This window comes from Setaria viridis, chromosome 5 (genome assembly GCF_005286985.2).
Source record: "Setaria viridis chromosome 5, Setaria_viridis_v4.0, whole genome shotgun sequence".
NCBI classification, from domain to species: Eukaryota; Viridiplantae; Streptophyta; class Magnoliopsida; order Poales; family Poaceae; genus Setaria; species Setaria viridis.
In genome coordinates this window covers 35,015,797-35,028,374 of record NC_048267.2, presented here as the reverse complement: position 1 = coordinate 35,028,374, position 12,578 = coordinate 35,015,797, and the positions used below count along the sequence as shown (strand labels likewise).

General features: G+C 47.3%; 2 protein-coding genes across 2 annotated transcripts; both read left to right on the top strand.

Annotated features, from left to right (window-relative positions):
- The first annotated feature begins 824 nt into the window (after positions 1-824).
- LOC117858230 (uncharacterized) lies at positions 825-4,278 on the top strand. Its single transcript, XM_034741260.2, has 3 exons — positions 825-903; positions 1,080-1,220; positions 1,323-4,278. The coding sequence occupies exons 1-3, from the start codon at positions 825-827 to the stop codon at positions 4,073-4,075; spliced, it is 2,973 nt and encodes a 990-aa protein (XP_034597151.2). The 3' UTR covers positions 4,076-4,278.
- Positions 4,279-7,755: 3,477 nt separating this feature from the next.
- On the top strand, positions 7,756-10,609 carry LOC117854529 (MADS-box transcription factor 32). Its single transcript, XM_034736749.2, has 6 exons — positions 7,756-8,155; positions 8,254-8,320; positions 8,439-8,642; positions 8,738-8,779; positions 10,140-10,215; positions 10,328-10,609. Exons 1-6 carry the CDS (start codon positions 7,965-7,967, stop codon positions 10,336-10,338), a joined length of 591 nt encoding a protein of 196 aa, XP_034592640.1. The 5' UTR covers positions 7,756-7,964; the 3' UTR covers positions 10,339-10,609.
- Positions 10,610-12,578: the final 1,969 nt, after the last annotated feature.

Below are 12,578 nucleotides of genomic sequence, written 5' to 3'. Positions count from 1 at the left end.
TGGGTGGCCTACCGAGGGGGGGTGGTAAGCTGTGCCGGGAGGGGGGCGGTAAGCTGTATACGGGGACCTACCGCCATTTCACCCGACGGTAGGTCACCTTACCACCGTTTCAACCAGCGATGCTCCTTTACCGCCGTTTCGTATGGCGGCATAGATCTATTTCTGCAAATTTTTCATTCGAACTATTTATTTCTTCAAAATCGTAAAAAAGATATATAAAAATAAAAAACCTTCTCTTATTAAACAAAGCCGTGCGGCGTAGGCCCAAATGAAAGATGTGTGTGTTAAACAGAAAAGGGCCGGCAAAGTGGCAAATTCTATATAATAGAGCCCAAGAAGAGGTCCATCCACTCGTGGCCTATAACTGGACATAGCAGCCCACGGTGTTCTCCACATTCGGGCCGGCCGTTCCAGTCTTCCACTGACAACATGTTGAGCGAACGAACACACTTTTTTTTTCGAGTGAGAACGAGCACACTTTAAATGCATAAACTACCTAAAAAAGAAGCTGATTGAACCCTTTAAAAAAATCTTTTAGTAACACAATCTCGCCGACAAAATAGGATGATCGAAGTTTGTCTACAGCTCCGATCTCCGCGCTATAGATATAGATCCAAGCTGAACTCAGTGAGAGATCAAAACCGACAGTGTAACGCAACATCCATGCCTTTTCCGCGCGGGTTCCACGGCAAGCCGACGCGCACACATGCATCCCGATTCAAGGAGCGGCAGCAGGCCTAGTACGCAAAGGTGCATCCGTTGCCAGCCTCCCTTCAACCTGGCCCTTATGATTACGGCAAGCACGCCTCGTACGCAAAGCGGCAATGGGCCGGTGCACTTCGTGGAAGAAGCAGCTCTGCTTCTGTTGCGAACCCTTAGCTTCACCTGTTACCTCAATGCACGGTGAGCTTATCTCCGCCATGTATTTATAAGCTTAGCCTCGAGTGAATCTCTTGCCACACTGCACATTTGTGCATATACGTGTGTGCTCACACAGCCACATCTCAAATCGATGTCACCAAAAATGAGTCCTTGTAGTAGTGATGTCATTAGCCTCGTTCTGGCCTTGGGTTTCGCAGCGTTCGTAGCGGCCTCGGCGGCGGCCGCCTCCCACGGCGACGTGTTCTACGTCGGCGACAAGGACGGCTGGGTCGGCAAGCCGGCGGAGAGCTACGGCCGCTGGGCCGCCCGCCACCAATTCAAGGTCACTGACACCCTTGGTAAGCGTAAAGCCATAAACATGCTTACATGCTAATTAATCGAGTGCCAAGTATTTGATCGCAGGAATTGTTGATGTGTGTGTATTTTGTGATTCTTTCTAGTGTTCAGGTACAAGAAGGGCGTGGACTCCGTGCTGGTCGTGGACAAGCGCCACTACGACACGTGCGACGTGAAGGATCCCGTAGACGAGCTGCGCGACGGCGACTCAGCGTACGTGTTGGCCAGAACCGGGCCGTTCTACTTCATCAGCGGGGACGCAGGCCGATGCAAGCAGGGCCAGAAGCTGACGGTGGTCGTGACGGCTGAGACGGCGGAACCGCCGGCAGGATTACAGGCTCCCTCCCTGTCACCGGCCCCTACACCGTCCATTTCCATCGCGGCATCTCCAGACTATTACATAGCAAAGCCTCCTCTAGTAGCCTCACCTCTCAAGGGGTCATCGGTACCACCTTTGCTGTCGCCAGCGAATTCGTCCCAGCCACATTCACATGCGCCACCTCCGAATGCTCCTTCGTTAGCGCCGGTTCCATCAAACCATATATCTCTCACCCCATCACCGACTTATAAGTTATCAGAACCACCTTTACCATCACATTTGCCACATGAACATTCGTTGCCAGCACCAATATCTCCATCGTTGTCTCCAAAGCCACAACCTCGCACACCTTCACGTTCACCATTGCCAACTAGCACAATGCCTTCTTCCCCGACATCTAAATCTAGAACAGAAACTTCTTCCTTGTCTCCTTCTCCATCCCTATCTCCAAATCCTCAACCACGTGCTCCACCTCCAACTATTTCCCCATGGCAAAACTCTAGCACTAGTTCTTCTGTAGCACCATTCCCTAAAGTGCAACCTCCTAGTATAACACCTAACCATTCAGTGTCAAATCCTCCACAATCATCTCAAGAAAAAACTCCTAAAGTAGCACCAGCACATTTGCCACTCTACAACCACCCGCCATTACCATCTCCAAAGAAAACTCCTAAAGTAGCACCAACACATTCACCATCCGACTCCCACCCTCCATTAGCATCTTCGGATATAATTCTTAAATTAGCGCCAACACATTCGCCAAGCTACTCACATGCCCCATCACTATCTCTGGAACCACAAACCCCTTGGATAGCTCCACCACCTGACCTATCACATACCCATCCACCATTACTATCTCCAAAACAACCCTCTGCGGTATCACCAAAACTTTCAATGTCCCATTCACACCCACCATCACTACCCCCAAAACCACAGCGTCCTACAGCATCACCAACACAATTACCATCCTCCCATGACCGTCCATCACAAGCACTTGAGCCAAAAATCTCTGTTGTAGCTCCAGCACTTGCACCGTTACGTACCCACCCACCATTACCGCCTCAAGAACCACAACCCCCTATAGTAGCACCAACACCTTCATTGTCCTACTCCAACCCACTACCATCACATCCAAAGGTGCAACCTCCTAACATAGAACAAATAAATTCACCACTCTTTTCCCCCTCTCCATCAATAGCTCCAAAACAAAATTCCTCTATGGTAGCCCCACCACATCCATCTTCCTCCTCCATCCCTCCATCACCACCATCAAAAACAAAAGACCCTAGGGTAGCTCCAACACCAACACCAACAGTAGCAACATCACCAACACCAAGACCATCACACACACACACACCATCATCGACTCTAGAACCAAAGTCAGTTGTGGCAGCACCAACACCTTCACCATATTCATCCCTTCCTCCAACATCGTATACAAAACCTCTAATCCCAAGGGTAGCTTCAGCACCCGCACCATCGCGTACCCACCCACCATCAGTGGCTCCAAACTTGAAATCCCATGCGATGACACCAACACTTTCGCCATCCTCTTTCCTACGTCCATCGCCAACTCCAAACCGACAAACCCATAGGATTGCTCCAGCACCAGCATCATCACAAACCTACCCACCATCAATGTCTCGAAAACCAAAGTACACTATGATGGTGCCAACACATTCACCATCACCCTCCCCATCTCCATCACCACCTCCAAAATCACAAACACTTAGGGTAGCTCCCACACCATCACAATCGCACCTGCCATCACTGGCTCCAGGACCACACCCGCACATGGTAGCACCAACACGTTCATTGCACCCACCATCACCCTCTCCAAACCCACAACCTCCTAATGTTGCACTAGCACAATCACCCTCATCCTCCCTCGCTCCATCATTGGCTCCAAAACCACAAAATCCTAGGATTGCTCTACCACCTACACCATCACGCACCCACCCACCACCACCATCTCTAGAGATGCAACCAAAACCATCTCCTGCACCCTCTTCATCTTCGCATGCACCTTTGCCATCTCGCACAAACGCTAAAGTTGTGCCAATTTATAGCCCTACTTTTCCACCATCTTCATCTCACGTTTCACCTTTGTTGTCTCCTCATAGTTCCAAGAATTCACCACCATCTGTTCATGCCCATCCACCGTCTTTACCCCATATTTCCCCTTCTCCATCACCATTGATCACTAAGCCATCCCCTATGCATAGCCCTTCTCAAGCCCCAATACATCTTCTTCACCCACCTTCACCTTCTCCTTCCATGATACTTTCACACTCACCTTCTCCGCAACCATCTTTGGCACCATCCCCGACAAACACCCAGTATCCATCTATTCCTGGTCTAGTTGCCGATTCACCTACCTCGCTATCACCTGATCAAGAATTGCCTCCTTTCTTAGTGCCAGCCCTAGCACCAAGACCCTCACGTGATCATCCTGTCTCAGCATCATCTATGCATACTAGCATGTCAATAGTAGCACCCACTCTACTAGTTGTGATGCTGACTTGTCTAATTTTCTAGTAGCATGACCTGTTATGTTTTGTTTATTCGCAGTTAGGATACAGAATAAATGTCTCTATCTTTATTTTGTGATCCCTTAGTTCTTTGTTCATGAACGACTGCAACAATAAGATATAGTTCTTATATTTGAAGGTAGACATGGCACAATTGCATCTTATATGGTTGCAACGATAATGCACAATCCTTATATTTGAAGGTGGACATTGCAAAATTGTGTCATTATGGACATAACTAAGTATTTATTTCTTTGAATAGAAATGACTTAATCTTTGCTAGGGCTTATTAAGTACATAACCATTATCGTAACTACTGCCTTACCTATTGTGAAAATTGGTACATCCGAATTTGCACTTAGCATGTATAGTGAATTTTTAGAATCTCCATGGGATATAGCAGGAGTAAATATTGGCTAGTGGAGGAGGTTGTTACACAACTAACTGATGTTTGATTCTCACCTCCTTCTGCTACATATTGATGCTATATATGGGATACATTTTATTTGTTTCCGATCTAACACAGTTCTAGTCTACTTCCTTTTGCCAGTTGATCGTGTGCATTTGCCTCGCAAGATTACAATGTGCTCGTTTCGGTACTACACCTGGGATGGCAGGCTGAAACAACCAAAGAGTGGCTGTGCTTGGTCACGGTCCATCGTTACAGATCTTTTATTCGGCACAAACTCACAATGTTGCGGAGGTGTTTCATAAATCTTAGACAATGATGGTTGGATCTTACGGAGTAGGCCCAAATTGAACGCATAAACGTCCATAAAACGGTAGTCAATCTGCGCCCAGAACTCCAGCTATGAACGTGGAACTGGGGCACTGGGCCTGTTTTCAGTTGAAGACATCCTTGTGCGATAAAGAAGTGGATGCTACAGTGGTGCAGGCCATCAAATCGTCGGCTAAAGTTACATTGATCACTGATGACATTCAGGCTAAAATCCAAATCGGAAGCACTTGCGATAACGCATCTTCCCGTCCAGTGTACTGTCACGTGTGCAGTATGATGAATTGATGAACCGGCCTGCTGGTCCACTGCGACCGACACGTACAAGCGTTCGAATTCAAAAGAAAAGACGGAGAGAGTCCACAGTGTCATGCAGGCAAGGCAGTGCATACGTGGAGACTACTGTACGTACATGCTCCACACAATTATTCGGCGTTGCACGCACTGGCAGGACGCCATGTGCCTACAGCGCAGCGCACCACGAAGCTAAGCTAGTCCAAGTGCCCAGCGTTTATGGTCGATCGAGCGAGTAGTGATTGCTCGCTGCCTAGCCAGTAGCCACCATGAGGCCATGGCATGGCACCCATGACTCCATGAGGAGGTGGTCTGGCCAGTGGCCACCTCAAGACGCACGCAGGATAGACGATAGGTCGCGTCAGCTGCAGTCCTCGCGTCGCGTCAGTCACAGGAGCAGCGGCCGTCCGAGAGAGAGAACCAGTGCTCGCCTGCTCGGCTTGCCTTGCACTGCTGCTACTGCTGCGGCCCAGTGACCCCGAGGAGTCGTCTTTCTCTTCCCTGTACGCTTGCACTAGACCTAGGCGAGCAGTAGCGTGTACTAGCCGTGTAGCCTCTAGTAAAGCAGGCAGAGCCATCTGCCAGCCACACCGTGCTCATGCTGCTGCGAGGAGTAGCTCATAGCTGAGCTGCCGGCTGCGACCGCTGGCTGCCACTTGCCGTCCTCGGCCCCGTCCGACCCGAATCCTACAAAATCCCATGGAAAGACGGTCCCAGGTGTGCTTCAACACTCCCCGCCCACCCACCGGCCACGGGCGTTTTGCCGTTCCGGGATGGCGTTGCCGTTCTTGCCGCCGGCGGCCGGCCTGTCCTATTCGCGGCCTCACAGTCATGTGGAGCTGCCCGCGATAAACTTGTGCTCTAGCTCAAACGGGAAGCTGCTGGAGCCTGGAGACTTCCATGATTGACGAGCAGCTCAGTGGTTAGCACAAGATCGAGAGAGAACGGGCGGGAATGGAGGCGGCCAGGGAGGGAAGGACAGGACAAAAGGTAAAAGGTTGCCCTGCGGGCACACAGAGCTAACAGTATAGCAATAGCAACCGTGTACAATGGGGGTCGACCAACTGCAGCTCAAGCGGATCTCGGTCGGATCGGCGCGGGGATGGTCGTGGACTAATGGGGAAATCACTCCGTCAACAACAACACCGACTTTTTGTTCTGTCAGGTGATGATATGCAAGCTGGAAAAGAGAACATGCCGCGTGCATGCCTTCGAAAAAGCCTTTTCTATGGAGTGAAATATAGCGTCACAATTTTATATGGAGTGTTTGATTCGATTGCTGTAGAAATACAAATAAGTATATTGAAAATGATATATGTTGAGACGCAAATATAGAGGGGAGACGGAGTTTGATTTTTTTTTAGAGAAGATAAGGCAACCAATCGTATGGGTTCTAAGTCTAATCCCAGTGGACAGTATGAGACATCTAATAAGAATCCCGTAGATTTATTTTGACGTGGCATGGGATTTAAGAAAAGAAAACGAAGTCTCTTTGTTGATATATAGATTGAGCTCAATATCCAATATACAGAAACCACCTCATATTTTGTGTCCAATCTCATGGCACAAGCATGTTGGGCAATTTATTTTGCGAAGAAATAGTACAGATATTGTAGACGCTCTACAGATACCTCCCTGTCAATGAAAATATCACTTACCACTGGAAAAATGGAGTCGTTAATTCTTAAATAAATTTGTGATATTATTTTTTTAGAATTAATCTAGAAATATTTGTGTCTGAGACGAAGACGTGAACTCGAATGGTGATTGGCAAGCTCCACCATAACTAACCTAAACCAATTGAACTAAGATAACTCGCAAATGTATGGATTGTCTTGGTAGCCTAGGAAACAACAGTAGAACCCACATCTTTCTAGAAGTTCCTTTCACGCATCAAATAATGTTTTAAAAGTGGCATGATAATCTTAGGTAGAACAATTGTGTTGTGATACCAAGTATTGAAATTAGCCAAAGAATAAAAAGTAGTTACCATGAGTTCTATCCTAATTTTCCTTTACCAGAAAAGCAGCCAAGGCCAAACTTCCAAAGAAATGCTATCCACAAAACAATCTCTAATTCCAAAGAAATGCCAAGTACTGCATTGGCAGGTAGCCGCTGAAATTTCCTCCTAGGCATATGTAGGCGTACTCCCTATCCTGTTGGCAGTGCAAAATTTACAGCGCCACATGGCACATGCACGCATTGGGAGAAGGACCAAAGCAAAGCAAACACCGCAAAGAAAAGGCCAGAGGTCACGTCTACTGCTCGATCGTACGCGCTTACTTGTCGTCGTACCCAGAAGCCACTACTCTACGTCGCGCCGCAGTACTGGTACAACGTAGGATGCAGCAGCGGCAGCTGCTACGCTGATGGATCGACGGATGGATGGATCCACTGCCCCTGTCCTCGACACGTCTCCGTCGCTTCACGCACGTCGCCGTGCCAGTGCTCCACCAGCCGTGCTCCCTCCTCCCCCTGCATCCGGCAAGGCTGCAGCAGCTGCGACGCGAAGCGAGCGACCAACCAACCGCGGGCAGCCACGCACCGGCTGACACAAAGACGGAGCTACCTAGAGCGTAGAGGAGGTAGGCTATCATGTCTCGCTACTCCGAGCAGGCGAGCACTTGCCCTCTCCCTCTCGCCCCCACCCTCTTTAAAGCAAGCAAGGAAGCACGCACGGTCTCGCTCCCCTCGCCACACCTTCCCCTCCCAAACTGTTACATCCCGCGAGCTGCTCGCAGTAGTAGCGCCGGCCGGGCCGATCGAGGTAGCAGCTCGGCAGCACTAGCTCCCGCGGGGTTTCCATATTCTCGCAACGCCGCGGCGGCGGGAGTTTGGGAAGGAGTCAAGGCGGGAGCGAGAGAGGATGGGGAGGGGCCGCAGCGAGATCAAGCGGATCGAGAACCCCACGCAGCGGCAGTCCACCTTCTACAAGCGCAGGGACGGGCTGTTCAAGAAGGCCAGGGAGCTCTCCGTCCTCTGCGACGTCGACCTGCTGCTTCTCCTCTTCTCCACCTCCGGCAAGCTCTACCACTACCTCTCGCCCACCGTGCCCTCGTAAGCAACCCCCCTCTCTCTTCCTCGCCATGCTTACCATACCAGTACATGCATGTTTGCTCTATGCTTAGAAGCGTGTCTCTTTCTCGATCTCGCAGCGTTAAGGATCTGGTCGAGAGGTACGAGGCCGCGACGCACACCAAGGTTTGGACAGACATCCGCCAGGTGAGTACTTGTACACAAGTGGTACAGCTAGCTAATGCATGAGATGAGTTAGTTTATTGATTCTGCTCGATGGAGAGGAGGAGAGGTAAATGATGACGACGGATGGTTTGGCATGCAGGAGCGTCGCGCGGAGCTGGAGAAGGTGGAGCAGATGTGCGAGCTCATGGAGAAGGAGCTGCGGTTCATGACGGTGGACGACGGGGAGAAGTACACGGTGCCGTCGCTGGAGCTGCTGGAGCACAACCTCGAGGCTGCCATGCACAAGGTGCGCTCCGAGAAGGACCGCAAGATCGGGGGCGAGATCACCTACCTCGAGAACATCGTACGTGCACGCATGGCCTTGAGACCTTCAAGCGTTGCTCCTGCCGCAGCTCTGCGATTTTCTGATGATGACTGTTCCATTCTTCTTTCATGCAGATCAGGGGGCGGCAGGAGGAGCGCTACGGATTGTGCGACAAGGTAAACAACACGTAATCGTTTATGTGCCTCCTCTGTCGTCATTTTCTTGTTCAATTACTAGTACTTTCTAGTCCGGTAGGAGTAGTTTCCTAGTATTTCATTTTCACTGTGTTTCCTTAAATACAATACTTGCAAATGAAGAGTTCTCACTCGACGCAGGAGTTTCTCCGCACAGAATATACCTTACCGAATCTTTGAGTCAGACGCACTGATTCTCTTTCTCTGAACTACTCAGCACTGCACCAGTGCTGGATGGCTGGGCAGTCAGAAGTAACTTTGAATCACTGCTCGATAATGACCAACACCTGCTGTTTGCTGGTACTTGGGTTAATGTGCGGCTTCCTCCTAAGATCCAGGCTAACTTTTTCAAGCAGCAATGTTATTGATTAATTCCATGATGAGTACTGTTTTACCTACTCCTGCAAAACGACTGCCAGAACCAACAAATCAATTACGAAAAGGGTAAATCTGCCTACCCAAAGAGAGTTTAGCGTATAAGCAAACAAACCCTCACAGCTTGTTTGAGGACTTTATTCAACAACACTCTGAGTTCAGTCTCATCATTTTCAAGAGAGTAGCGCTGATGCTTCTCCCATTTCCTTTTGAGATGCAGTAGAGAGTAGGACTTCCTTAGGCCTCCTCCAATGGTATGGACTTGTAACTAGCTCTAAGTACTTAAAAACAAATAGCTCATAATATTAATATGAATGATCCTATATTATCCCTACGTAATCTTGAAGTGCGTGTACGAGAATATCTTTTTACGAAGAGATAACTCTTCTCTTCCCTATTAAAATATAAGAAAATATTTAGGAGCTATAATCTTTGGAGGAGGCTTTATGGTCTGATACAGTCTACAAAGGTACTATGTACTGTATACAAGCCGTAGCAAGAATAGGCATTTCTTCCATGCCTCTCCCCTCAGTATAATAGGATGATTCCCTACGAAAATAGACAGGGAAATAGCGGTCCATCCATTCAGAGGAACCGGGCATGCGCTACTCAATGCCTAGTGTCACGATGGCTGCTCCATTACAAGGCCGAAAGTGACGCAACGGCAGCCAGGCTACGACATGTAGACCCATCCATACAATCCCTTCAAGCTGAAGGTGGCATAGCTTTCGCTTTACTACAGTGTCACAAGCAGCTGCATCATGCTATGTACAGGGAGCTGACGGAGCCTCGATGAGATGAACTGGCTGCTAGCGTTCCCTTTGAGAGCACATCGCTTTTGCTTGCTTTGTGAGCTTTAATTTCGGCATTGTGTCCGCTTCCTTGTTTTCCAAGGAGTTCTTAATCTTCGTATGTGGTTGCAATTCAGAGCCTAATCTTCACATGTTATTGTAACAATTGTCTGCAGCTTGCTCATTCTCAGGCCCTGAACAACGAGGAAGGAGGGTCGACCTCGCTAAGCAACGGCCTGGAACTCAAGCTGGGTGCGTCCTGATTCATAGCTCGTCAGAAATTGCATTTTTCAGGCTGTGAGCTTCGATTCAGACTTAAACTATTTTCAGTACATAACCTGAAACTTTCTGCTAACACATGCAGGGTTCAACTAGCAATGGATGGAAGCTCGAGGGTGGAGTGGATGGATCCGAAGACTACGCTCTGTTTCTTAGTTCTGTTGAGTCCCAGAGTCATGTTAGGTTAACAGAGTCTGTTGTCTTTCGAGACTATGACTATGAGAATGCTAATATCAGAGTATCTGAAGGCTGTGGCAAGATAGTTGAATTCTTCTGTAGTTGTCCTAGATCTAGTCTCAGCATGTCATCATGTATTAATCAGACAATTGGGGAAATTATCTCTACTGCTGATATATTATCCCTCTTACCTGTTATTGGCGAAAAAGAAACAATTACTTTTAAAAAAAAATGGCGAAAGACAAACGACATCAGGGGGATAGATCGAACTGACGGCACAAGAAGTCTAGAAAAGATTTTGTCCCCTGTTTTCGAATACTCCAAGTAACACCAGATTAAGCCCTAAACCCTGAATCGGCGCTCAAGGCGCTAGGAGCTCAGCAAGAACGTAGCAATGTAGAGATTGATAATCACATCTCAAAGATCATACTCGCATGGTCTCATCACTGCTCCAAAGATTAAACAACGATAGGCAACAAAGAAGACAAATCACAACGAGAAAACAACTTGAACAAAGCAAGCTAACAAAAACGAGGAGGAATCGAGAACCAGGGGAGATAAGGGTATCAAGGAGTCCGCCGCAGAATGCCTCCGCCGGTTTTGCTTCATGTGCCAGGAAGCCGGGCCTTTTAACGGCGGCTATGCTATGAATGGAGAGAAAACCCTAGGATCTGTGAAACAGAACCGTCAGATCAAGAGGCGATGGTTCAGATCTTGTTTCGGGCGAGAACGCAATCAATGGGCCAAGCCCATGAGGTATTGGTCGGCCAGTTACAATTTTAGGCCTCTTCAGAATTTTAGCCCATCAATCACAGCCGAAAGTGGGCTGTATCGACAGCTTGTCTTTTTTAATTTGAAAACTAGATCCATATCTACAGCCCAGTCATCACAGAAAAATTGTCTCAAATATTGGAAACGATAAAAATTAATTAAAAAACATACCAACTGCTTTTCAAAAATTTGAAAACACTACAAAGATGTAGAAGCGTACATGTCACGCATACACCCAGAATATCATGTCTAAATTCGTTGGCATAAAAAAAGGTAAGAAAAAGGACGAATTTTTTACGTCGCGCTATTGCCATATGCAATTGACAAAACAAATTGACGCGTACTCCCTCCCGCAAGAAATACGATCCTAAAAATTTCTAGATCATATAAACGGTGAAGGAAAAGGAATTAGTTATCACTAATTATTAGAAAAGAGTTCCATGCACTTTTGGATGGCGTTTATATAAGGCTATTTTCAGTGGGAGTTTCATTCTCATTAATTAAACTGACACGTCAATATTTTTGATGATGTGGCAAAGAATTAATGAAAGAAGATGTGAAATGAGTTTCATAACCATGAAACCCGTATACATTATTTCCAAGATACCTTGGGTCTTGCATGTAGACTTAGAAACAATAACAATGAAACTTACATTGTATGGAGCTATTTCAACTATGAATTAAATACCAATTTACTTGTGTGGCATTCTTGGAAACATAAATATGAAATTTCCATTGAGATGGTCTAACTAATTTGGAATGTAAGATTTTGCATGTACGTAGAATATGGATGTATTACCATTTACGCAAAATTTCAAAATTGGAAACTTGTTTGGTATGTTTTTGAATGAATTTGCATAGTTTTCAATATTGGGGACATTTTCACCACAGATGGACTCATTTAATTATCACATCCCTTATTTTTCTAGTCTAGTGTAAACGTACTCACGAATCACAGTGCGTTTCAGTTCAAAAAGACAAAAAAAAAAAGGAATCAGAGTGTCTTTGTTTGTAGGGTACACACAAAATATAGCAAAACCTGCTTCTTGAGAAGTTGAGCTAGATATGCATTCACATTTTTGTGCGGAGACAAGTGTTCAATTTAGATTGCACACATGCGTGTTTTGACTTTTGACATGCCAGAGATAGTCATTCCGCGGCAGCCCTCTTTTATTTACTTTGTTTATTATCTGAATAATATGTTGTTCCACCGATCCGATCTCTGGGGAATTTGACTAGCTCTAAGCCACCGCCGATGTGTCATGTGTGGTGCAGGCATTCCAGCAGAACTACGAGATGCCCTGATCCGCAATTCTGCGGTGTGCAAGGGGCACCAAGTACTAACGGGATGGCGAGTTGATGCGTATTCATATTATGAACCTATTTGA